Source organism: Neovison vison, chromosome 11 (genome assembly GCF_020171115.1).
Source record: "Neovison vison isolate M4711 chromosome 11, ASM_NN_V1, whole genome shotgun sequence".
Classification (NCBI taxonomy): domain Eukaryota; kingdom Metazoa; phylum Chordata; class Mammalia; order Carnivora; family Mustelidae; genus Neogale; species Neogale vison.
In genome coordinates this window covers 99,684,850-99,710,937 of record NC_058101.1, presented here as the reverse complement: position 1 = coordinate 99,710,937, position 26,088 = coordinate 99,684,850, and the positions used below count along the sequence as shown (strand labels likewise).

General features: G+C 40.5%; 1 protein-coding gene across 3 annotated transcripts in view; it reads left to right on the top strand.

The window, feature by feature from the left end:
* MCUB (mitochondrial calcium uniporter dominant negative subunit beta) overlaps positions 1–26,088 on the top strand; it is a 106,511-nt gene that overhangs the window by 59,380 nt on the left and 21,043 nt on the right. For all 3 annotated transcript variants that reach the window (XM_044224278.1, XM_044224280.1, XM_044224279.1), the window contains exons 2-3: positions 21,745–21,820; positions 22,307–22,477. In XM_044224278.1, the coding sequence (XP_044080213.1) occupies positions 21,745–21,820; positions 22,307–22,477 (247 nt within the window). The remainder of the gene's footprint in view (positions 1–21,744; positions 21,821–22,306; positions 22,478–26,088) is intronic.

Below are 26,088 nucleotides of genomic sequence, written 5' to 3'. Positions count from 1 at the left end.
CTGATGACTATACCTCTGTTTGTTGCACTGATGATTCATGTAGTTTCTAGGTTTTGCTTATGAAGAGCACTCTGTGAATGAACTTCTGTTTTTTGGGCACATATGTAGTTCTTTCTCTTGTATAAACTTGTATAAACTCCACTCTGGTTTATACCCAGAGTGGAGTTGCTGTTGTTAGGTATGTTAGTAGTTGGAAATAGTTTTCAAAGTGGCACTTTTAAATAGTTTTAAAGTGCTTTTAAACACTTCTAATAGTTTTAAAGTGGCACTTTACATTGTCAACAGCAGTGTACAAGAATTCCAGTTTGAACACATTTAGTCAATCACTTTCCCAGGTTGGGAGCCTAATTGGCCCAGCTTGGAGCAGATGTCTGGGCAGTTACCATGAGGGGACCTGGGTGGGGGTTCGGGGGCAATTCGGGGCTCATGTAATACAGACATGGTTTGGGAAAGCCCACCACTGATAGGCTGTAGCAGAAGAGGCAATTTCTCGATCTCCCAAGTGGTCAACATAGTATCGGCAAATGAGATGCACAAGGAGAGGCTCTGAGTGAGGTACAGCTTTGAGTCATCAGCAAAGTAATGTAGGGTAGTAGAGTTAACAGCTGTGGCCAGGCCTCTTAAGTCACTTAGTGAGAAGGGGTGGAAGGGGGTGGAGCTTGAGGGAAGGCCATCAGAAAGTAGCAGAGAACATCTGGTGGGGAAGATCTGAGAGAGAAAATATTCGGACAAGTAAGGTCCCTCTGGTGGTAGTGGGAACAGCTGGGATCCAAGTGCTGGGAAATGTGTTAGCGTTAGGAGGACCCAGAAAGACTTTCTGCATTGCCACCACGGAGAAAGCAGGGAAGGGTGGCTGGATTGGTAGCCGTCTGAAAGAGTCTTTCAGTCAGCACACAGGAGGTGCTCAGTAAATATTAGTTGGATTGGACTGAATGACTATTTTCAGGCATTATATCCTGCAGTCTCATCTGTCAGTTTTTTTGTGCTTCTAGATCTCCTGGCTTACGTTACTCAGGAGAGCTGTTGTTTCCACATCTACCACCACAGAATGTGTAATAGCTTGGGATTACCACTTGCTAAAGAAATCCAGAATACAGGGACGCCTGGGTGGCTCTGTCAGTTAATCCTTTGCCTTTGGCTCAGGTCACGATCCCAGTATCCTGGGATCAAGCCCCATATCCAGCTCCCTGCTCACTGGGAAGCCTGCTTCTCCCTCTCCAGCTCCCCTGTGCTTGTGTTCCTTCTCTTGCTGTCTCTCTCTGTCATAAATAAAATCTTTTTTTTTTTTTTAAGATTTATTTATTTAACACAGAGAGAGATCACAGTTAGGCAGAGAGGAAGGCAGAGAGAGAGAGGAGGAAGCAGGCCTCCCAACTGAGCAGAAAGCCTGATGCGGGGCTTGATCCCCGGACCCTGAGATCATGACCTGAGCCGAAGGCAGAGGCTCAACCCACTGAGCCACCTAGGTTCCCCATAAATAAAATCTTAAAAAAAAAAGAAAGAAAGAAAGAAAGAAACTCAGATGTGTTCCCTTATATGGTGCCCATCTGTTTCCCAGTAGGAAACATGCCATGCAGAGATTTTTAGAGTATGTAGAAGCTGGGACTATAAACACGTGTACTGATTTCAGTTTATGTGTGTGTGTGTGTGTGTGTGTGTGTTTATGTATAATATGTATTTCTAATATGTATACATTTCCACATTAGACTATTTGTGTCCAAGTATTCTCTTTAGCTTGGGGGAAATAGAAAATACTTGTATTGACTTTATAAAATGTCACAACCGTGTTTTTGGAGTTGTTTTCAGACCTTGGGCCAAATTACTTTGTATGTCTTTAGTGGTGGGAAGCCTTCAGCCTTTCACGGGCTACTAGATGGCTTCAGACAGCTAGGTGTTTTTCGGAGTCCACTCTTGGCCTTTTCTCATCCGATTTCCAGTATGAGCCTTGAATCCTTTTAAAGTCAATTACAAAACCTGATGATATCTGTGGACTACAACTGAGCAATCCCTGAAGAGGGTGGTAATAACGAGTTCTCACTTGTGGACGTGGGAAGGGCCAACTGGAGCACCGTGTTATTGCTGAAAGCCCCGTGTGGGGATGGGTGTCACACGGAGTGCTTTTGTAGCAGGATAATTAAAGTTGTCCTAAAAAGGCTTCTATTTACAAGCACTCTGTTTTTATTTATTTTTCCAGATCCATATTTATTTTTCCAGATCCATATTTATTTTTCCTTTTTTTTTTGGTATTTTTCCATGTCACTCTTGCCTTTCAGCTAAAAAATTTAAACCGCTCCCCTCTGTTTTGTATTCATTATGCATGTTACATGCTGGTTCCTGCTGTCGCCCATCACATACCCGTAGCTGTTCTTCACCCCACGTCACAGTTCTTTGTTTCTGAAGTAATGCCACTGCTGCTTTTTTATTCTCCGCTGGGCTAGACTTCTATTTACACCATACTCTCTACTTCTTGACACTTGACATTTTCTTAACGCTACAGTGTAAGGTTGGATCGCAAAAGCCCGCTGTGCTTACTTTAAGGGATGAAAACAATGAACTAAAAGAAAGTTCAGCTTTTTGTTCAGTCTCCCTGATGTGTACATTTTTTTTCTTTTCCCTTCCCCCTCTGATGTGTCATTTTTAAATAAATGGCTTGTCATGGGGTTATTGATATCCTCTACTAGATTTTAATACTGGAAATAATTTATCATTTGTTAACATCCAAGAGAAGCAATATTACTTGAATTGGACTAGATAGGTAAGTTTATTTTACAGAAAACTTATGCTGTCCTGGAAATATGAACCCTCTGACAGGATTCTTAACTGCTCAGAGTTTCCAGATGGGTCACAGGTGGGATGTAAATTGAAAGAAGAACTGAGTTTGGGTTAGGCAGTCTTGAAATGCTTCAGCTCTGGATGTGTGGCAGTTTTGTGTAAGATTTTTAGAATGGTCTTTTAATAAAATCCCTCTGAGAAAGGGTTGTTGTAGGCTAAGTATAATGGTTTCTCTTTGACACCTTACTAACATGTCAAGAGAACTCCAGTATTCTTATCATTTGTAAATAAGAACTGGCTAAGGGTACCCTTCACACGAGTTTCTGTGCTTGGGTTTTTTGTTTTCCCCATATTTTTTTCTTTTAAAATTTTTTTCAAATCTCTCAAGTAGCCATACTTTTTTTACTGGCATACAGTAAAAAAGCAAAGTTTATCTGATATTTAACCACTGGTTAATAGGTTGCTTCTCTCTGGAAATGATAATTCTAGTTTAGTTCATCTAAACTATTTTTTAGAATAAATCGTTAGTTTGTCTAACCTATTGTTTTTAGCATTGGGTTACTTTGGTACAAGCAAAATGCAGTAGGAAGAAAGTTCAGAAATAATCTGAGAATAAGTCATTAACGTGATGCCATTCACCCTCAAATACAAAGGCATTCTCTAGTTTAATCACAAAATGACCCTCCAAATCAGAAAATTAACATGGGCACATTACCACCATCCAATCTGTAGACCCCTTCAAATATTGCCAGTTTTCCCATTAATGTTCCTTAATGTCAAAAGCTCAGAATCACAGTTGAATCTGTCATATTTCCTTCAATCTGAAACTAACATTGTTTCTTTGACTTGGAACGATTTTGACTCTTGTGAATATTACTGTTATTTTGTACAGTGTCTCTATTTGGGTTTGACTGGGGTTTCCTTGTGATTTGATTCAGGTTATGCATCTTCGTTATCACTTTCCCACCAGGTACATGTCGTCTCAGGGCTTAATTTCCTTCTGGTCCCATTACTGATACTGGTCACTCTGATCACCTGATTAAGATGGTACCCAAAATACCTCTTTCTTTTCAACTTACCATTTTTTCCCTTGGAATTAATGCTTTTGTGTGGAGGCATATGTATGAATATCTTGTTTTTTATCAGACTTTAATTTTTTCCATTTACTTAATTATATCGAAATGGACTATGGTTTCCAGTTTTCTTCAGTGGATTATCCATCTATACCACCATTATTTTAATGCTCAGATCATTCTAAATTTGACCATTGAGAACTCCCTTTAAGTTGATTTCTGCATCTTTGTGATATGCATCCCATTATTCATTGAGAACCCCCTTGCTTTTTAGTACAGCAAGAGGACTCGGGTTCATTTTGTCCTTCATGTGTCCCAGCCCAGGGATTAGCCATTTTTCCAAAGAACCCTGGTTCCCTTTGGATAAGAATGGTACTTAGGAGCCAAGATCTAGATGCTCTATAGGGTCATTACTAGAACTTTTACTGCTCACACCTGGCCCCTCCCATGGAAAGAAAGGATACACCCATATAAGTATAAAATATATAAATATATGAAATTTAGATATATTGTATAAACATATAGACCCGAAACACTTGAATTTTAAAAAATGTTTTATATTTATCTTGTTGTTTTATTTATAGTTTTGTGTATTAAAAACCATGAACTCCTACCAGTGTTTCCCATTTCATTCCAATACTATAGCATTCATTCCAGTTTTCTCTTTTACATATTTTAGGTTCTTTTTTGACAGGGCAAGTCTGACTTCCATTAATCTTGATATATTTGCTTATTTGATCAGGTTTTTTTTTCCCCCTAAGATTTTATTATTTATTTGACAGAGATCACAAGTAGGCAGAGAGGAAGACAGAGAGAGAGAAAGGAGGAAGCAGGCTCCCTGCTGAGCAGAGAGCCTGATGCAGGGCTCCATTCCAGGCCACTGAGATTATGACCTGAGCTGAAGGCAGAGGTTTTAAACCCAGTGAGCCACCCAGGCATCTCTGATCAGTTTTCCTATATGTGACAGTCTCTCATCTCTGCCACCACTCCTTCCCCTACATAGATGCTTTCCTCACCTGATTGGTCTCCAGCAGCTTGTTCTTAGCTTACCCTCTGTGCAGATGCCTTCTTGATTCCATCTGGATCCTGCTAGCCCTTTCAGTATGCCTAGGCTGCTTTACCCCCATGCTGGCTGCCCCCCAGCAGGAATGTCCTCCAGCCACAGTCAAAGTCTGACTTCCCACTTTTGTGTCATTCCTCTCACCCTCCATCAGTGTGCCCTTTTTAGAGGAATCCTTAAATTGAAGAAGTATTATCAGTCCCAAGCAGGAAAAACAAAGTCACATTTGTACCTGACACTGTGGTGAAATTACAGAACCCAGAAGTAGAAAGACTGAAGAAAATCTCACAGAAAATCGTAAATTTACAGAAGATGTTTTATTTATTTATTTATTTTTAAAGATTTGATTTATTTGAGAGAGAGCGTGTGTGAGAGAGCACAAGTAGGGGACAAGGGGAGGGAGTGGCAGAATCCCTGCTGAGCCGGGAGCTGGATGGGGGCTCTGATGCAGGCTTGATCCCAGAATCGTGGGATCATGACCTGAGCCGAAGGCAGATGCTTAACTGACTGAGCCACCCAGACGCCCCTAGAAGATGTTTTAATAGAGGCCAAAGGGAAAAGAATATCTTCAAAGATCTGAGGGGAAATAACCTGGAGTATTCTGTTCAGTAAACTGTTTAGCAAACTAAAGGCTGAGTGACTAAAAGATTATTCAGAGTTCTTCTCTGGAAGAAGAAATTGAACACCTAAGAAAACAGAATGTTAGCAGAAACGGAGAGCAAATAGTTGGAAAGCATACAGATGAATTGAAGAAACAGTCACTATATAAACAATAGTTGTAATGACAGGTTAGGGTTTCTGAAAAAGTAGAAATCATTCCTTCTTCATTGTGACTGATACAGTCTAAATCCTTTATTGTTGTTCAGCAGTAAGGTAAAGAAATTAACTTTACACACTAAACCAAGTAAGAATGTCTTAGAATGTAAAAAGCAAACACTAGAGGGATAGAAAAAAAAGCCATGTACTTTTAAACCAGTAGAGATACTGGAGTATTTTTTTTTTTCATTATATTATTAGAATATAAGAAAGAGGAAGGAAACAAAAGAAAGTCAGGATAAAGAGAAAACACAAAGTAGGATGGCAGATAATTTTTTTTAAAATGATTTTATTTGATTATTTGAGAGAGAGAAAAAGAGAATGAGCAGGGGTTGGGGGAGAAGCAGCTCCCTGCTCAGCCTGATGGTGGGGCTCAATTCCAGGACCCTGGGATCATGACCTGAGCCAAAGGCAGACGCTTAACTGACTGAGCCACATAGGCACCCCCAGATATCTATATTTATCTGAGATAATAAATATAAACAGATGAAATTCAACAGTGAAAAAGACAGAAATTGCCAAATTTATTAACAGCCTGGACTGAGGACTTTATTACCCATACAAAAGATCTCTTTGAAAACATTACTCAAAGCTGTACTGAGCAAAATTTAATACAGAAGGACTAAGAATGCAGAAGAAATACCAAAAGAGGAAATGAGTAAAATACAAGAATAAAAAAAATAATAAAACAATATTTTGTTGTTGGTGGTGATTTTGTTTTTAATGTAAGCTTTACACACAGTGTAGGGCTTGAACTCATGACCCTGAGATCAAGAGTCCCATGCTCTACCGACTGATCCAGCCAGGCACCCCAAAACTCAGTATTTTAAACCCTGTTTTATGGGGTGCCTGGGTGGCTCAGTGGGTTAAAGCCTCTGCCCTTGGGCTCAGGTCATGATCCCAGGGTCCTGGGATCAAGCCCAGAATTGCATCTGGCTTTCTGCTCAGCAGGGAGCCTACTCCCCCCCCCACCCCCCCACCCCCTGCCTGCCTCTCTGCCTACTTGTGATCTCTGTCTGTCAAATAAATAAATAAAATCTTAAAAAAAAAAAACAACAACCCTGTTTTATGTTCCACCTAATATGGAGTTCTTGTGTGGAATGTGTGAAGCAGGCAGGTAAACTCCTTCATTAGATAATTGTTTTGCTTTGAAGCTTGTCCTTGGGTTCATTAGTGTTTTATCATGAATTTTTGTAAAACCCCACACTGAGCCCTTGAGCTTTCACGATTTTTTTTTTGCTTCTTTGTTCCTGCTCCCTCCCTCCCCTAAATTAAACTAATATATAAAGAGCTCATTTTTTATGAGCTCTTCTGACTTGTCTCTACATTACATTTTATTTATTTTATTTCAAAGATTTTGTTTATTTATTTAACAGAGAGTGAGAGAGGGAACACAAGCACGGGAGTAGGAGAGGGAGAAGCAGGCTCCGTGCTGAGCAGGGAGCCTGACACGTCAGGACACAGACGTGTCAGGAGACAGATGTGTCAGGACACCAACATGTCAGAACACCATGTGTTGCGTTGGGACATGGGGGTCGATCCCAGGACCCTGGCCTCATGACTTGAGCTGAAGGCAGAAGCCTAATGACTGAGCAACCCAGGCATCCCTTTAGATTACATTTTAAATCTGCCTTAAAAATTTTGCATTTTTTAGCACACACTGGGCTGAGCTAACTAAGGCTTCTGTCTCAGGTGGTAAGTTAAAGTTTTCAGTATTAAAGTTTTCTCTTTGATCTGGATAGTCCAGGAAGAGTAGTTTATAAAATGACTGAAACAGAACAGAAACAGAAATAATGTGTATGTAGCACAGCCATAGCTTCTACATGTTTAGCATAGTAGCAAGACCATGTTAATATCTCTTCTGAGCACATGGCATTTAAGCCATTGTCTGAACGGATCCCAGCAGGATCTCTAAAATTCATGCGCTCGTGTGTTTTGTGTGTGTGTGTATGTGTGTGTGTTTGTATGTATATGTGTGTCTGTGTATCTTCATTCTTCTTTCCTCATTCACTCCTTTCCTCTCTTCACTTCAAAAGGAAATGCTTTGGAGAGCAAGCAAATAACAAAGGACCACAATCCATATAGACTAATGGTTGGTCTGTTACCAAGCATGTTGACCTGTTGAAATATTAGGGTATATTGGGTCAAGAACACATTATATACAATTAATGAATTGATTTCAGCATCATCATATGAATGCAGTTTCTTAAGATTTGTTTGTAATAGAAATACCTAATATTTTTTCCTCTTCTTCAGACCACTTGTTCCACAAAATCTTTTTTTTTTTAACATGTGTAAAACTTTTTTTACATTTTTACACTTGGTCTGGAAACAGAGTGCCCTGTTCTGCACAGGTGTGGGTACAGTGTAGGATCACCTGACCTGGGTGCGGTTCTGTGTCCTGTCCCACAGGATGACAGTACTGACAGGACAGTGAAGCAGTTGAAAGAATGGGAGCTCCTAAATGCTTGACTGTGCTCCCTTATTAACTGACTTAATCTCCTTGTGTTCCAGTATTCTAATAATTAAGATACGGGAAACAGCCTGCATGCAGCTCTTTATAGCAACTTTATTGATAGTGACCAAAATTGAGAAGCATCCAAGATACCTCAGTAAGCTAGTGGATAAATTGTGGTCCATTGAGACAATGGAATATTGTTCAGCACTAAAATGAAATGAGCAATATAGACAATATTATCATGATCAAACTTACTGAGAGCCTACATCTTAATCATTCCCAACCTGAAAAAGAAATGACAATTTTGTGATGTCAAAGAGGTGCTCACTAATGATATGGCAGTCCTAAATGTATCAGATCAACAAGTTGTTCACCTAAATTTACACAGTGTTGTACATCAAATATATTTTGATTAAAAAACTTGAAATAAGTGATCAAGCCATGGAGAGACGTGGAACCCCCTTGAATGCATACTAAATGAAAGAAGCCAGTCGGAATGGGCTACACATACTGTATGATTCTGACTGTATAACATTCTGGACCAGGTGAAACTGTGGCAGCAGTGAAAGGATCGGTGGTTGCTGGGGGCCCAGGGGTGAGAGGGAGGCAGAGCATATAGGATGTTTAGGAAACTGTTCCTCGTCGTGCTGCGGTGGTGGGCACAAGTCATCATGCAGGTGTTAAAACCCATAGAATGTCCAACCGAGAATGAAACCTAATGTCAGCTATGGACTTTGGACGAAAATGATGTGTGAATGAATATAGGTTCACAGATTGGAACGGTTGTACCACTCTGGTGCTGGATGTTGATCTGGGGAGGCCAGTGGGATGGGGGTGGGAAAAGATGAAGGTATGTAACTCTCTGTACTTTGCTCAGCTTTACTATTCTAAAATTGACTTAAAATATAAAGTTTATTTTTGAAAACTGGGGGAGGGGCATGCTGGATTCACCCCACAGGCTCTTGTTTACCAACTCCATCTCTCTCCTTCCTATTACATAAATGCTAAGCTTATTTGCTAGATCAGTTAATGGTAAATACATTTGAATGGGGGGGGAGAAGGATGGGAAGTAATCGTACACACCTCATACGGTTGCTAGAAAGATTAAATAAGATATTGCGTGTAAAACATCTAGTATACAAAGAAGGTGAGAAGAATATTTGAGATGGGGAGCAGCCTGAGATCTGAAAAATTTGTCAAGTTCTAGGAATTGAGAGGTAACCAGTAGGATCAGTGGAAGTAAGGAAGGAAGAAAGGGAATGAGACAAGCAACATCTCATTGGCCATGATAAGCTTTTATTTTGTTGAATTACAAAGGGAATCCATTGAAAATTTTTAAACAGAAGAGTGAGATGATTGTGTTTACATTTTAAGATGAACACTTTCGCTGCTTTGAGGAGGGTAGCATAGAGGAGAGCAAGGGTGGAAGTAAATGAGTTTGGGAACTGTTACAGTGGCCTGGACCAGAGCATTAACAATAAAAATGGAGAGAAGTATATAAACTAGGCAGATAGAATGGGTGGGTTGATGGAATTGAAGGCATCAAGAACGACTCCTGGGTTTCACTTGAGCAACTAGGAAGACGGTGGGTCAGTTACTGCAGGGGGAGGATGGAACCAGAGTTACAGGTTTCAGGGGGTCAATCAAGAGTTTTGTTCTGGGTAAATACAGTTTTAGAGGTATATGATTATGTAAGGGCATATGTTAGTCCAGCATTTGGACTAAATGCTGGACCTTGGAGAGGCCTGGCGAGAGTTGAGGGGATGGAGATAGAAGGCTTGTGGTAGTATGTTAAAGAGTGAATGGGAGTGGAGGATGCCAGTTTAGATAAACTGAAAGGTGTGGTTAAGGAGAGCCTATGAACGGAGCAGTAGCTGGAGGGCTATGTGGCTAGTGGAGGGTTTGGAACTTTTTGAAGATGAGAGATAGCAGATCATGTCTGCCTGCTGAATCTGTGGTGTGAGTAATAGGTGAGATGGAGTTAAGATTTTGAATGTAGACGATGGAAAGCGACTGAGGACGGCTTGGCCTTTGAAGAGGAAGGTCACTTGATTGTAACAGGCAAGAAGGTGATAGTAACAATAGAGTTCTGTGTTTTGTTTTTGTTTTTGTTTTGCAATGGGAATAGTTTTTAGAGGGTGGAAAAGAGTGCAAAAGGCAAGGAAGCATTCAACAGTGCACGCTAATCCAGAAACTGCAGTGTTCCCTGAGTCTGAAATCCAGGGTAGGGAGGTGGGTGGTGCTGGTCATGGTAAGGTGAGACCAGAGAACCAGATAAGAATCAGTTCATGGAGAGTTATCTTTGAAATTGTTTCTCTTTGCAATAGAGAGCAAAGAGAGTTTTTTAAATCTAGAAACAGTTTGACTTTATATGATGTTAGAGATTGCAATAGATCTTACTATGGAAAAGATGTGGGAGAAGCCAATTAGGAATCTGTTGCAGTGATCAAGGCAAGATGATGAGGCCCTGAAAGAGGGCAGTGGGGGTGGAGATGGAGGGAGAGGATTGGATTCAAGGGATCTGTGTGAATTAGAACCAGCATGCCTTAGTAGTAGTTCATTTGTAAGTACAGCTTTTACCAGTTGGTTTTATAGAATATTAGTTGTTGCGGGTAGCTCTCAGGCCTCTATTTCTAACAACTGGTCATTAGTGGTGTGAGTTCATCAAAATAAAGGAATAAAGGAGAGGATCAGGTCCTCGGTTCAAGAGGTATTGAGGTTGAGGTACTGGTGGGCTGTCCCAGTAAGGACATCTGGTGAGCCTCCAGCAGGAAGCTGGTTCCTCCACGATGCCCAGATGTGTCTGTTATTGTTTGATTCTGAACCTTATGAAGATTTGCTTGCTTGGCTTCAGACTACTATTAATACGGAGTTGTACTGAGTAGCACAACATTATGCGAAGAAAATATTCCCATCAAGAAGTTTGATAATATGTTATCAGATCCCCAAATTTTTACTGATTTGTGATTTAATCATCCTGCAGTCTATTCTGAAGGAAAAAAATTCAAAGAAAGATTTACATATGAAGATGTTTAGAATCAGTTTAGCTGTAATGGTGAGAAATTGAATATAGAAAATAACCTGGAAGGTATACATCCGTGTTAACTGGTGTAATTCTAGATGATGGCTTTTTGGATGACTTTTCTTTCTGTGAATGTATGATGTGTAGATTGTCTAAAAATGAGCGTGCATTTTCCGATGAGAAATCTATGGAAATATATGGAAATGGCGTATGAAATGGAAATGTCCAGTAATAGGTAAATAGTAAATTCTGGTACATCTGTAGGATAAATGTTTATGGGGTATTTAAAATTATTTTGTTAGGTTACTAAATGAGATAAATATGCAGCCAAGAATACTTAATCCAGCTAGGCTGTCATTGAAAATAGAAAGAGTGATAAAAAGCTTCCAGGACAAACAGAAATTATGAGAATTTGCGATCACCAAACAAGGCCTTCAAGAAATATTGAAAGAGGCCCTTTAAGCAAAGAGAGAGCCCAAGAGTAGCATACACCAGTAAGGAACAGAGACAATATATAGTAACAACCACCTTACAGGCAATACAATGGCACTAAATCCATATCTTTTGGTAGTCACCCTGAATGTAAATGGCTAAGTACCCCAGTCAAAAAACACGGGGTATTGGGTTGGATAAAAAAGCAAGACCCATTGATTTACTCTCTGTAAGAGACTCATTTTAGACCCAGAGATGCCTCCAGATTTAAAGTGAGGGGATGGAAAACCATTTATCATGCTAATGGACATCAAAAGAAAGCTGGGTCGCAATCCTTATATCAGCCAAATTAGATTTTTTTAAAGATTTTATTTATTTATTTGACAAAGAGAGATCACAAGTAGGCAGAGAGGCAGGTAGAGAGAGAGGGAGAAGCAGGCTCTCCACCAAGCAGAGAGCCCAATGTGGGGCTTGATCCCAGGACCCTGAGGCCATGACCTGAGCTGAAGGTAGAGACTTAACCCACTGACCACCCAGGCGCCCACAAATTAGATTTTAAACCAAAGACTGAAATAAAAGATGAGGAAGGACACTATAACATACTTAAAGGGTCTATCCAATAAAAAGATCTAATTGCAAATATCTATGCCCCTAAAATGGGAGCAGCCAATTATATAAGCCAATTAATAATAAAATCATAGAAGTACATCGACAATAATACAAATAACAGTAGGGGACTTTAAACCCCCCCCTTCACTGAAATGGACAGATCATCTAAGCAAAAGATTAACAAGGAAATGAGGGCTTTGAATGACACACTGGACAAGATGGACTTCACATACATATTCAGAACATTCCATCCTAAAGCAGCAGAAGATGCATTCTTCTCTACTGCACATGGGACAGTCTCCAGAATAGATCTAGATCACATACTAGGTCACACATCAGCTCTCAACTGATACCAAAAGATTGGGATCGTTCCCTGCTTGTTTTCAGACCACAGTGTTTTGAAACTTGAGCCCAGTCACAAGAGGAAAGTTGGAAAGAACTCAAATACATGGAGGCTAAGGAGCAGCCTACTAAAGAATGAATGGGTCAGGGACGCCTGGGTGGCTCAGCTGGTTAGGTGGCTGCCTTCGGCTTGGGTCATGATCCCGGCATCCTGGGATCGAGTCCCACGTCAGGCTCCTTGCTCAGCGGGGAGCCTGCTTCTCCCTCTGACTCTGCCTGCCATTCTGTCTGCCTGTGCTCACTCTCTCTCTCTGACAAATAAATAAAACCTTAAAAAAAAAAAAGAATGAGTGGGTCAACCAGGAAATTAAAGAAGAATTTAAAAAATTCATGGAAACAAATGAAAATGAAAACTGTTTAAAATCGTTGGGATGCAGGAAAGGTGGTCCTAAGAGGGAGGTAGATAGCAGTATAAGCCTTTCTCAAGAGACCAGAAAGGCCTCAAATATACAACCTAACTCTATACCTAGTGGAGCTGAAAAAGAATAGCAAATAAAGCCTAAACTGAGCAGAAGAGAAATAATAAAGATCAGAGCAGAAATCAATGAAATAGAAACAAAAAGAACAGTAGAATAGATCAATAAAACTAGGAGCTGATTCTTTGAAAGAATTAATAAGATTGATAACTCCCTGGCCAGACTTCTCAAAAAGAAAAGAGAAAGGACCCAAATTAATAAAATCATGAGTGAAAGAGGAGAGATGACAACCAACACCAAAGAAATGCAAACAATTATAAGAACATATTATGGGCAACTACATGCCAGCAAATTAGACAATCTGGAAGAAATGGATTCATTCTTAGAGTATAAACTACCAAACCTGAACCAGGAGGAAATAGGAAACCTGAACAGACCCATAACCAGCAAGGAGATTGAAGCAGTCATCAAAAATCTCCCAACAATCAAGAGCCCAGGGTCAGATGGCTTCCCAGGGCAGTTCTACCAAACATTTAAAGAAGAATTAATACCTGTTCTCCTGAAACTGTTCCAAAAAGTAGAAATGGAAGGAAAAACTTCCAAACTCATTTTATGAGATCAGCATTATCTTGATCCCAAAACCAGACAAAGACCGCACCAAAAAGGAGAATTATAGACCTGTATCCCTGGTGAACATGGATGCCAAAATTCTCACCAAAATACTAGCCAGTAGAATTCAGCAGTACATTGAAAGGTTTATTCACCAGGACCAAGTGGGATTTATTTCTGGGCTGCAAGTTTGGTTCAACATCCACAAATCAATCAGTGTAATACACTACTTTAATAAAAGGAAGGACAAGAACCGTATGATAACTCTCAATAGATCCAGAAAAATCCTTTGACAAAGTACAGCATCCTTTCTTGATTGAAACTCTTTACACGGTAGGGATAGAGGGTACATACTACAATATCATCAACAAATATCATTCTCAATGGGGAAGAACTGAGAGCTTTTCCCCTAAGGTCAGGAACACAGCAAGGCTGTTCACTATCACCACTGCTGTAGTACTAACGTAGTACTAGAAGTCCTAGCCTCAGTAATCAGACAATAAAAAGAATTAAAAGGCATCCATATTGGCAAAGAGAAACGAAATCCTCACTCTTTGCAGATATTATACTTCATGTGGAAAACCCAAAAGACTCCACCCCAAAACTTCTAGAACTCATACAGGAATTCAGTAAAGTGTCAGGATATAAAATAAATGCACAGAGGGGCACCTGGGTGGCTCAGTGGGTTAAGCCTCTCTCTTCAGCTCAGGTCATAATCTCGGGGTCCTGGGATCGAGTCCAGCATTGGGCTCTCTGCTCAGTGAGGAGCCTGCTTTCTCCTTCTCTCTCTCTCTGCCTGCCTCTCTATTTGTGATCTCTCTGTCAAATAAATAAACTCTTTAAAATAAATAAAATATTTTTTAAAAAATGTGCAGAAACCAGTTGCATTTCTATACACCAGCAGCAAGACAGAAGAAAGAGAAATTAAGTTAATCCCATTTATAATTTCACTCAAAATTGTAAGATACCTTGGAATAAATCTAACCAAAGAGGCAAAGAATCTGTGCTCAGAAAACTATGGAATACTTATGAAAGAAATTGAGGAAGACACATAGAAATGGAAAAACATTCTATGCTCATGGATTGGAAGAACAAATATTGGTAAAATGTCTGTGCTACACCTAAAGCAATCCCTGTCAAAATACCATCAACTTTTTATCGCAGAAATGGAACAAGTAATCCTAAAATTTGTATGAAACCAGAAAAGACCTCGAATAGCCAGTGGATTGTTGAAAAAGAAAACCAGAGCTGGTGGCATCCCAATCCCAGACTTTAAGCTCTATTACAAAGCTGTAACCATCAAGTCAGTATGGTACTGACAAAAAACAGACACACAGATCAATGAAACAGAACAGGGAGCCCAAAAATGAACCTTCAGTTCTATGGTCAACTACTCTTCGACAAAGCTAGAAAGAATGTCCAATGGAAAAAGGACAGTCTCTTCAACAAATAGTGTTGGGAAAATTAGCCACATGCAGAAGAATGAAACTGGACCATTTCCTTACACCACACATAAAAATAGACTCAAAATGGATGAAAAGACCTCAGTGAGGCAGGAATCCATCAAAATACTTGAGAACACAGGCAGCAACCTCTTCAACCTTAGCCTCGGCAACTTCTTCCTAGCCAAAGGCAAGGGAAGCGAGGGCAAAAATGGGACTGCATCAAGTTAAAAAGCTTTTGCACAGCAAAAGAAATAATCAACAAAACTAAAAGACTAAAAGACAACCAACAGAATGGGAAAAGATATTTGCAGATGGTCTATCAGATAAAGGGCTACTTATCAAACTCAACACCCAAAGAACAAATAATCCAATCAAGACGTGGGCAGAAGACACGAACAGACATTTCTGTTCTGACATCCATCCAAATGGCCAAAAGACACATGGAAAAAGTGCTCAACATCACTCGGCATCAGGGAAATACAGATCAAAACCATGATGAGATACCACCTCACATCAGTTGGAATGGCTAAAATTAACAAGTCTGGAAATGACAGATGCTGGCAAGGATATGGAGAAAGGGGAACCCTCCTACACTGTTGGTGGGACTGCAAACTGGTGCAACCATTCTGGGAAACAGCATGGAGGTTCCTCAAAAAGTTGTAAATAGTGATACCCTATGACCCAACAATTGCACTACTGGGTATTTACCCCAAAGATACAGATGTAATCTGAAGGGACACCTCCACTCCAATGTTTATAGCAGCAATGTCCACAATAGCCAAACTATGGAAGGAGCCTAGATGTCTACCAACAGATGAATGGATAAAGAAGATGTAGTATAGATATACAATGGAATATTATGCAGCCATAAAAAGACATCTTGCCATTTGCAATGATGTGACTAGAACTGGAGGGTATTATGCTAAGCAAAATAATTCAGTCAGAGAAAGACAATAGTCCTATGATCTCACTGATACGTGGAATTAGAGAAACAAGGCAGAGGATCATAGGGCAAGGGAGAGATGAATGAAGTAAGTCGAAACCAGAGAGGGAGACAAAGCATGAGAGACTCTTAATCTCAGGAAACAAACTGAGGGTTACTGGAGTGGAGGAGGAGGAGGGTGGCTGGATGATGGACATTGGGAAGGGTATGTGCTATGGTGAGTGCTGTGAATTGTGTGAGACAGACCTGTACCCCTGAAACAAATAATACATTATATGTTATAATAATGATAATAATAAAAGACAGAACTATGGAGACAGTAAAAAGATCAGTGATTGCCAGCAGTTGGGGTGGTGAGAGAGAAAGGGATGAATAGGCAGAGCAGAGTTTTTTAAGGCAATTAACCTACTCTGTATGATACTATAATGGTGGAGACATGCCATTATGCGTTTGTCCAGAGTCACTGAATGTACAGCAAGAGTGAGCCCTGGTGTAAGCTGTGGACCGTGGGTGGTTTTGATTGTGTCTGTGTAGGCTCACCAGTTGTTAACAATGGACCACTCCAGTGAGGGTGTTGCAAGCACCCAGGGGAGGTTATGCATGGGGCAGAGGCCATACAGGAAATCTCTGTACCTTTGTCTCAATTTTTCTGTAAACTTAAAAACTGCTATAAGAATATAAAGTCTTACTGAGTTATCTTTCTCCTTGAATTGTCTTTGCATATTTGTAAGAAAAAAATCAGCATATATGTGAATCTTTTTTAAAAAATTAAAAAAAATAAAATTATTTTGTTTATGAAAAGTTTTTGAGGTAGGTAAATGGTTATAAAACATTAATGATCAGTTCTCCGTGGGCTGTGATTACAAGAACGTAAATATCTGAAGGAAGGCTTGCATAAATGAAGTCGGGTTGGTGGGATTGTACATGTCTGTTTTCTATATTTCTCAAGTTGGCACAATGACTTTTTTTTTTTTTTTTTTTTACATTTCTTTTAGTCCTTTTTTTTTTTGGTCTTCTAGTTTTTAAAAGTTTTTTGCTTTTTTCTGCCTGCTTTCCTTGAAAATTTTTGTTCTATTTTTTTTCTAGCACTTAAGAAACTGTAGATTGAGTGGTTTCTTCTTCTTCTTTTTTTTTTTTTTTTTTGAGATTTTTATGTATTTGTTTGACAGACCGAGATCATAAGTAGGCAGAGAGGCAGGCAGGCAGAGAGAGACTGAGAAGCAGGCAGGGAGAGAGCCCAACACGGGACTCAATCCCCAGACCTTGGGATCATGACCTGAGCCAAAGGCTTTTTAACCCACTGAGCCACCCAGGCGCCCTGAGTGGTTTCCTTTAAGTGTTTAACATACACATGTAATTACAGTTTTTCTAACAAAGTCTTAAGTTTTTCACTGTCTTTGCCCTCTTCCTGAACATGACAAGGATCTTCACATGTTCTAAGAATCCATTGTGTAACATACCAAATCTTGCTTAGAATTTAATAGTCATTTTAATATGAAAAAATGGTTTAAAACTTCTTAAAATGAATAGTTTATTTACGTTGTATTTTTTAGCTTTGGTGTTTGTATCTGTTTCCTGGGGCTTTCTTGACAAAATAACCTCAGGCTGAGTGGCTTAAACAATAGCTTTGTTTTACAGTTCTGGAAGACAAAAGTCTGAGGTGAAGGTGTTGGCAAGTTTGGTTTCTTCTGAGTCCTCTCTCCATGGCTTCTGAATGGCCATCTTCTCAGTGTGTCCTTCCATGGTTTTTCCTGTGTATGCTCATGTTTGTGCCCAAATCTCCTGTTCTTGGAAGGACACCAGTCATAGTAGATTAGGGCACACTCATGTCCCCATTTTGACTTAATTACCTCCTCAAAATATATTCTCATTCAGAGATACTGGAGGTTACGGCTTCAACATGAATCTGTGGGTTAGAGGGAAGACACAGTGCAATTCAGCCCAAAAAGGTGTTCTCTTCCATCGGGTTAATTCCCTTTTTCCTGGCGAAGTTCTTCAACAAAGATGTATGGGAAGGAAACTGTGATCTCTGTATATATGAAAACTCTTTTCTTTCAACCTTCAGTAATATTCCTGAGATAGTGTTCTAGGTTGAAAGTTATTTTCCCTTACTAGCTCGAAGGTATTCCCACATTTATTTAACATATAATTATTGAGCCCCTATCTTGCATGTCAGGTGTGTCAGGGATACATTAGTGAACCAGACCAGCCCCCTCCCTGCTCCCAGGGAGATGGCACACTAGTGGGTGGAAAGGAAATAGTATTTGTACAGGTCGCGTGAAGTTAAGTTTTCATTTCTCTAGGGTAAACAACTAGGAGGTGGGATCACTGGGTCACATTTTTAAAAATGTAAAAAAAAACCCCCACATCTTGATTTTATTAACAATAATAAATTTAATGGAAAGTATGGCAGAGCGTTAGAAGCAGTCTGGTCTTGTTAATTGGCCTGGACATAGGCTCATTGCACAGCTTCTTTCTACTAACACCTGCCTCCCTTTTACTTTGAAGCTGAAACAGACCTCTCCTATATTAATGATATTTTCCCTTTCGTCATCTTCTAATATAGCCATCTCCTCCTTGTTCTCATAACCCCTATCTTCCTGATCACTTAGCCTGTCCAAGATCAAGCAGGCTGGTATATCTTGAAGCTGAGATTCGCACTTGCTCTGCTTGCAAAGCCTGTGTTCTCTCCACTGTGACCTTTGTGATCTCCCAGGAAGACATAAAGAGGAAATGGCTTTTGAGCTGGACCTTGAGGGAATGACAGGATTTGTAGATAAAGAAGGTGCTTTCATGAGTTAAAATCAATCAAAATGGTTCTGTGCAGAAATTTAGCGTAGTGCCCTGAGGGGTCACCGAGGGTATCCTAGAGCCCAGCTGCTCCAAGCGTGAGCCTCACACCTGTAACTTCCGGTATAACCCTGGAGCTTACTGAAAATGCAGATTCTCCCACTTGACCTCAGACTTACTAGATCAGAAATCTCAGGGTGGAGTCCAGGAATCTGTTTTTAGCAAGCTCAGTCTACTTCACCGTAGATGATACTGAGCTCTTCAGGTGATTCTTAGAGGCCGGCAAATGCTTGAGAAAGCGCTGAGTGTTTTCTCTGGCTGCCGTACCTTTCAGAATTTTCTTGTTGTCAAGTGGTTGCCTCTAAAATGATCTCAGTAGTGGACCAGAAACTTCCATCAGCACATTAAATGATCAATACTTCCTGATTGGGAAGATGCCAATGGTAATTGGCATCTAAAACCTAATTCATAAGCTGTCTAGCTATAGAAAGACTCTAGGATAAAATTTAGCTAGTTATGTAAAGTGGCAACATAGAGGGAAAAATCCTGGAAGGATACTTACGAAACTACTATTAAAAAATGGTTCGTTGGCTGGAACGCCTGGGTGGCTCAGTGGGTTAAGCCTCTGCCTTCGGCTCAGGTCATGGTCTCAGGTCCTGGGATCCAGCCCCGCATCCATCGGGCTCTCTGCTCAGCAGGGAGCCTGCTTCCCTTCCTCTCTCTCTCTGCCTGCCTCTCTGCCTACTTGTGATCTCTATCTGTCAAATAAATAAAATCTTAAAAAAAAATGGTTCATGTGGGTGCCTGGGTGGCTCAGTCATTAAGCATCTGCCTTCGGCTCAGGTCATGATCCCAGGGTCCTAGGATCCCGCCCCACAACAGGCTCCCTGCTCAGCAGCAAGCCTGCTTCTCCCTCTCCCACTCCCCCTGCTTGTGTTCCCTCTTTCATGTGTCTGTCTCTGTCAAATAAATAAAAATCTTAAAAAAAAAAAAAAGTTTCATGGTCCTGTTGTAAGGTTGAGTTTATTCAGGAGACTGTAACTAGAGGGTTTTGCGGTGGGGAGAGAGATTGGGCTCGACTCCAAATACTGCAAGGGAAAACAGGGATTTATATGGAAGGGCAGGGTTGATGGAAAATAACTCGAGAGGGCAGGGTAATTCTTAGCTGAACTGACTACTAGGATTCTTGCTGAAGGCAGATGAGAATGATCAGGTAATACGTATGGATGGGGTTGGGGGACTGTGGAGAATGAGGAGTTTGGTTGGATATGGAGGGTGGAGGATGCTGGCCACACTGACAGGATTCTTGCTAAAAGGGGTTCTTAGAGGACACGCGCCGGGATGGGGCTTAGTCAGGCCTAGAGGAGCCAGACTGAACTTTAGAGGAGGAGAGAGTTTTCGTCACCACTAACAGTGGTGGAGGGAGGTTTTGGTGCAGAAGTAAAGGGCAAGGCTTTCACTTTTACACTCTGCGGTTTTATATTTGCCTTTTATATGTGGAGAATCGTTTATATCATTAAATATTTTTAAAGAAGTATTTTGGTAGAGAATTCTGACGTGTTTTCAAGTGGATACTTGGTTTCTTGTAGTTTAAAAGTAGTAGGAAAAAAACAACAGTATTGTACTATCCATTATCCAAACTTGGAAAACTTCTTCGTATCTGTATTCTTTGAGAGCTGCATCTATCTTAAGACGTAGTCAGGGTTTTCTTCCTTTTCATCTTAGTAGTGAGTTATATTTAGAAATAAAATTCAAATGAACGGCCTTAAATTAATGTGACAGATGATATTTTGTTTTAAGTAATAGCCTATGTTGTATATAATCCTAGAAATGTGTAGCTGAATGTTTTGTTTAATTTATTAACATTGTTCTGATTTTGAGCGTAATGGAACATCATTTGAGTCATTGTCATTGTTTCATTTTTTCAGGTCAGTGAGCACATTTTTAACTATTTGATTTATTGTATAAGTGAAAACTTGACAAATAGAATTTTGGAAAGAATTTTGGGGGCACCTGGGAGGTTCAGTCCACTCTGTGGAGTGTGTAACTCTTGATTCTCTAGGTTTTGAGTTTGAGCCCCACGCTGGGTGTGGAGATTACTTAAAACTTTAAAAAGCCAGAAAAATAATTCTTCATTGGATAATTCCTGGCACACTTACTTTTAAGGAACGCTTTGCAAGGTGATACATTAAAAAACACTGGATGTTGGGGCACCTGGGAGGTTCAGTCGGCGAAGAGTCCCAGCTCTTTCAAGTCCTGATCTCAGGGTCATGAGTTCAAGCCCCATGTTTGGCTGCATACTGGATCATTGGTTGCTTTGATACTGATTCCTCTGGTGTAGGTTCTTTGAAGTGCCAAATGCCTATGGACACCCTATTTCTCAGTGCCCTTTCTTTCAGTGACTACAACAGTGTCTCTGTGCCCTGCTGTGCTGTGATGTCATCTGGCCTTCCTTAAGCCCCAGTACAACTGTCAACCAAACACCAGCACAAACTCCCAACGTGTCCCACAGTCAAGGAGCCATTTTAGATGTTCTAGGCCCAGCAGTGCTTTCTGATAGAACTTTCTGTGATGATGGAAATGTTCTGTTCTGTGCAAACACCGTAGCCCCCAGGCACACAGAGCTGTCGAGCACTTGAAAGGTGGTAAAGGTGACTGAGAAACTGAATTATTAGTGTTCCTTTTAACTTTAATGGTCACGTGTGTCTAGTGCCTACCACATGGGACAACAAAGCCATCTGAAAGGTTTGGTGAACTTCTCTAAGGGCTTATCTGGGTCTGTGTGGGAGGCTGAAGTGTTTATCATGCTTGTCCTATAAAGTTAGGAAAATCTTCAGTAAAGACACTTATTTCAGCTTTCCCACTTTTTCTAAAAGAAGAAATAATCTTTCTTACAGGTTTTGTGCATGCAGCTGTGTGGAAATCTTAAATACTATCAATCACATCTTTATAGTACAGTGGTGCCCCCTAATGGTAAGCTTTCTTATCACTTTTTAGATTCCTGTGCTAGGATATTTACATTCTTGCAAATAAAAGGAGAATGAGGGGTTTTGAGCAAAACGGACTCTTTTTGTCCCCCTCCTTTCTCTTCCCCCACCCCACCCCTAGTTCACTTCCTCCCTTTTCTGCTGCCATACTATGTCTTTTGGCAAACTCCCACCCCAGCAACAAATGAGGTATAGATGAATTTGAGGCAGTTTTTGCCCTCAAAAACCCAACTCTTCACCTGGGAAGACAATAAGCAGATAATTATAATAAAGTGTGGCACATGCTTAACGAAATGTTATAGAATGGTAGAGTATAGGTAAATTGTAGTACAATGAAGGCACTATTGTAGGAATTCAGAGGGTTATGAATTCCATATTTAAGCATTCTTCATAGAACCTTGTATTTTAAAGTTGCTTTTTAAAAAGCTAAATTTTATCAATTTTTATATTCCTACTTTTTTTTCCTTGACAGAAGTAACAGTTAATTATAAACACGGCCTTCCCTTGATAACACTTACTTTGCCATCCAGAAAAGAGCGCTGTCAATTTGTGGTCAAACCAATGTCATCAACAGTTGGTTCATTCCTTCAGGACCTACAAAATGAAGATAAAGGTGTCAAAACGGCAGCCATCTTCACAGCAGGTATATATATATATTTTTTTTCCCACTTGTCTTTTTTTTCTTTTTCTGAACCTTTATTCTTATTCTAGACAGTTGATTCTTTAATTCATTGCATAATAAATGGTTGGCCTTTACTGTGCCCTTCATTTTTGTATATCAGTAATATAAGAAAATTAACTCCAGTGAGGGGTGCCTGAGTGGCTCAGTGGGTTAAAGCCTCTGCCTTCGGCTCAGGTCATGATCCCAGGGTCCTGGGATCGAGCCCCGAGTAGGACTCTCTGCTCCACAGGGAGCCTGCTTCCTCCTCTCTCTCTGCCTGCCTCTCTGCCTACTTGTGATCTCTGTCTGCCAAATAAATAAAATCTTAAAAAAAAAATTAACTCCAGTGAATAAAGAATGAATGGAGTAAGTTTGATGTAAATTTCAGTTACTTATTTCAAAATCTTAGCCCTAAAATTTTTCCTGAAAAAATTTTAATGACCTTGATAAGTGTGTAATTTTCAGCACAATTTGAATAATTAGAAAATGAAATGCAGCTCTAATGATTAAAATAGCTAGTGAATAATTATATAAATACTTCATTAATCTTTATTATAAAGCATCATGATCTCATATGTTTTCCGATGGCTCACTTTCAGGAAGAACATACATATATTTTAATACCAGTAAGGTGTTTAATCACTAGACATTTCAAGTTTTAGGATCTAGCTTTTATGTCTTCATGGTCTGAAGTGGTCTTGGACCTGTTGCCCTGAAAATAGAATAAAGAATCCTTTACCCCAGCCCAACATAGAGGCTACAAATAGAGATAAATGACCAAATTTGCATTTTCATTTTATTGTAGCATTACATGCTTAGAATAAAGTTACTGAAGCATTAATGATTACTGTTAACAGTTTTGAAAAGAAAATAAACATTCTTTTTCCCTGTCCAAGTCCAGAACCAAATAAGGGGTAGATACAGAAATTGGAAAAATTTAAAAATTTATTTTCTAGAGGGTCTCATGCTGAGTGAAATGTCAGAGAAAGATAGTTATCATATGACCTCACTCATATGTGGAATTTAAGAAACAAAACAGAGGATCAAAAGGGAAGGGAGGGAAAAAGAAGACGGAGTCACAAAGGGAGACAAACCATAAGAAACTCTTAACTCTGGGAAACAAACAGGGTTGCTGGAGGGGAGAAGGTGGGGGGATGGGGTAACTGGATGATGGGCATTAAAGAGGACGCTTGACGTGATGAGTGCTGGCTGTTGTATAAGACTGATGAATCGCTGACCTCTGTCTCTGAAACTAATAATAACTATATATTAATTAATTGAATTAAATTTAAAAAATTGCTCAACAAATTGAGCATCTAACATATTCCAGGCACGGGTCTAGGTGCCAGAGGCAGAACAGAGGTAAAACAGTCCTCCCCCCCCCCTTTTTTTTTTTAAGATTTTATTTATTTATTTGACAGAGATCATAAGTAGGTAGAGAGGCAGGCAGAGAGAGAGGAGGAAGCAGGCTCCCTGCCAAGCAGAGAGCCCGATACGGGACTCGATCCCAGGACCCTGGGATCATGACCTGAGCCGAAGGCAGAGGCTCAACCCAGTGAGCCACCCAGGCGCCCAGTCCTCCTCTTTTTGAGGTTATGTTTTAAAAAGAGAAAGAAAAGGGTGAAGGAATTACGTAGTGTGTTACGTAATGAATATTACAGAGATAAGGCAGAGTAGGGGGCTGTGGTGGTGGGGAAGTGCTTGTGGAGCAAGCAGGTGTTTATGTGGTGTCCAGGGAGGTGCTCTGGAGTTGGGGGGGTGTTATGGGGGGAGGTGCTCATAGAATGGGGAGAGTGCTGTGGGGGGGCATGGTGTAGGGGGAGATGCTTGCAGAGTGGGGTGTGTGTACTGTGGGAGGAGATGCTCTCAGGGACCTCGGTGGGGGTGAGGGAATGCTTGCTAAGGTCAGGTTTTGGGAAGACCTGGAAGAGGAGAGGGAGCTGCGTAGATGGGTGAGCTCTTCTGGCAGAGGCCCAGGGGTGGGAGATGAGCCACTGTGGCTACAGAGGAGGCAGCTAGGTAAAGTAGGAGCAGAGGGACAGATTAGGGCAAGCTTTATTGTAGGCTGCAGTAAGGGCTTTGGATTTAACTGGAAGGGGAGCTTTCTTTCTGATAAAAACAGGATCAGAGAAGAAGGTTTTAGTCCTGTGGCACAGCGGCTTAGCTCTTCATCTCTGAACTAGACTGAACGGTCCCAGGAGCATGGCACACCCTCGGGCCTTCTGCACTGGGCCAGTGCCTGCCTTCCTGAGCTTTTAAGAAGCCGCAGCTAGCTGCCAGCCCGTGTTCCTGGAGGGGCACCGAGCACAGCCCTTGCCCAGTGGTGTGGACTCAGTAAGTGTCCCTTAAGTGAATGAAATAAACAAGGTTAAAGCAGCGATTGACATGGACCCTGCTTGTTTCTAAAAATGTGAGTAGCTTTGAAACATAAAGCACAATGGAAAAGACAGGAAATCTTAGAGAAAAAGGTCTCTTTAGACTGAGTGAAAACACTTTATTGGGGTTTAAATCAGTACACGCAAGACTTGGTGAAGAATTCAAAACTCTATCATTAGCTCCTCAAGAGTGTTTCGCGTCAATTTGCCACCTTTCCTGTATTAGTATAAAGGATAATGTAGTACTTGGGCTGAGAAATCATACCCAGGTGATTGCTTTTTATAGCCCTATTTGAAGGAGTAGGTTTGAAGTCATTTAAATGTAAATTTTTAAATGACACTTTCAAAGTCATATAAAGTGATTGGTGTCTTGCACATCTTTAAAAAGAGAGGTTCTGTGGGTGGAATTTGCCTGCCTTTAATTTGGGCTTGAAAAGAGTGTTCTAAGCTTGTCACAGTTTTGCCCATAGTGTGGGTTGAATTATTTGGCAATTCCTGGGAAAATGATGTCACCCCAACTGATGAACAGGAACCCAAACAGCCAAATTCGAGGAACAGACCCAGGTGCAGACTTGACTTGCTGCCTTCTGGAACAATAGAGCTACGGAGAGCCAGATGGGAGGCAGACAACCAGGTTTTTCCTGATTTTACTAGCAGCATTACTGCGGTCATGCATATTAATGTAGTTGGAGTAGCTCCGGTAGGATGTAGCCAGGCAAATGCCAGGAGTGGCAAAAATTACCCATCCTGGACTGTTCTAAAGGGACAGTGATAGAGAAACTCCCACCCACCGACAGTGTTTTGCTTATTGTTCAGTGAATTTGCTTTCTCAACACCTGGGTTCCATTGAAGTTTAGTTCCAAAATAAAATAACCCGGCCATCTAAGAGACTGAGCGAAAGCACGCTGAGGTTAAAAATTTCAAGGACGTTTTTGTTTTTCATTTTTTTGGTTTTGTTTTGTTGTTTTTCTTCCTGAATTGTTCCTAGGATATTTGAAATTACTATTAGAATCTCTCCTACCATTTTCTTTTCTTTTTTTTAAATGTTCTAAAGTCTTTGCATTTTCTTTTTTCTTTTTCTTTTAAAGACTTTATTTATTTGACAGAGATCACAAGCAGAGAGAAAGGAGGAAGCAGGCTCCCTGCTGAACATAGAGCCCTATGTGGGCCTCGATCCCAAGACCTCGAGATCTTGACCTGAGCTGGAGGCAGAGGCTT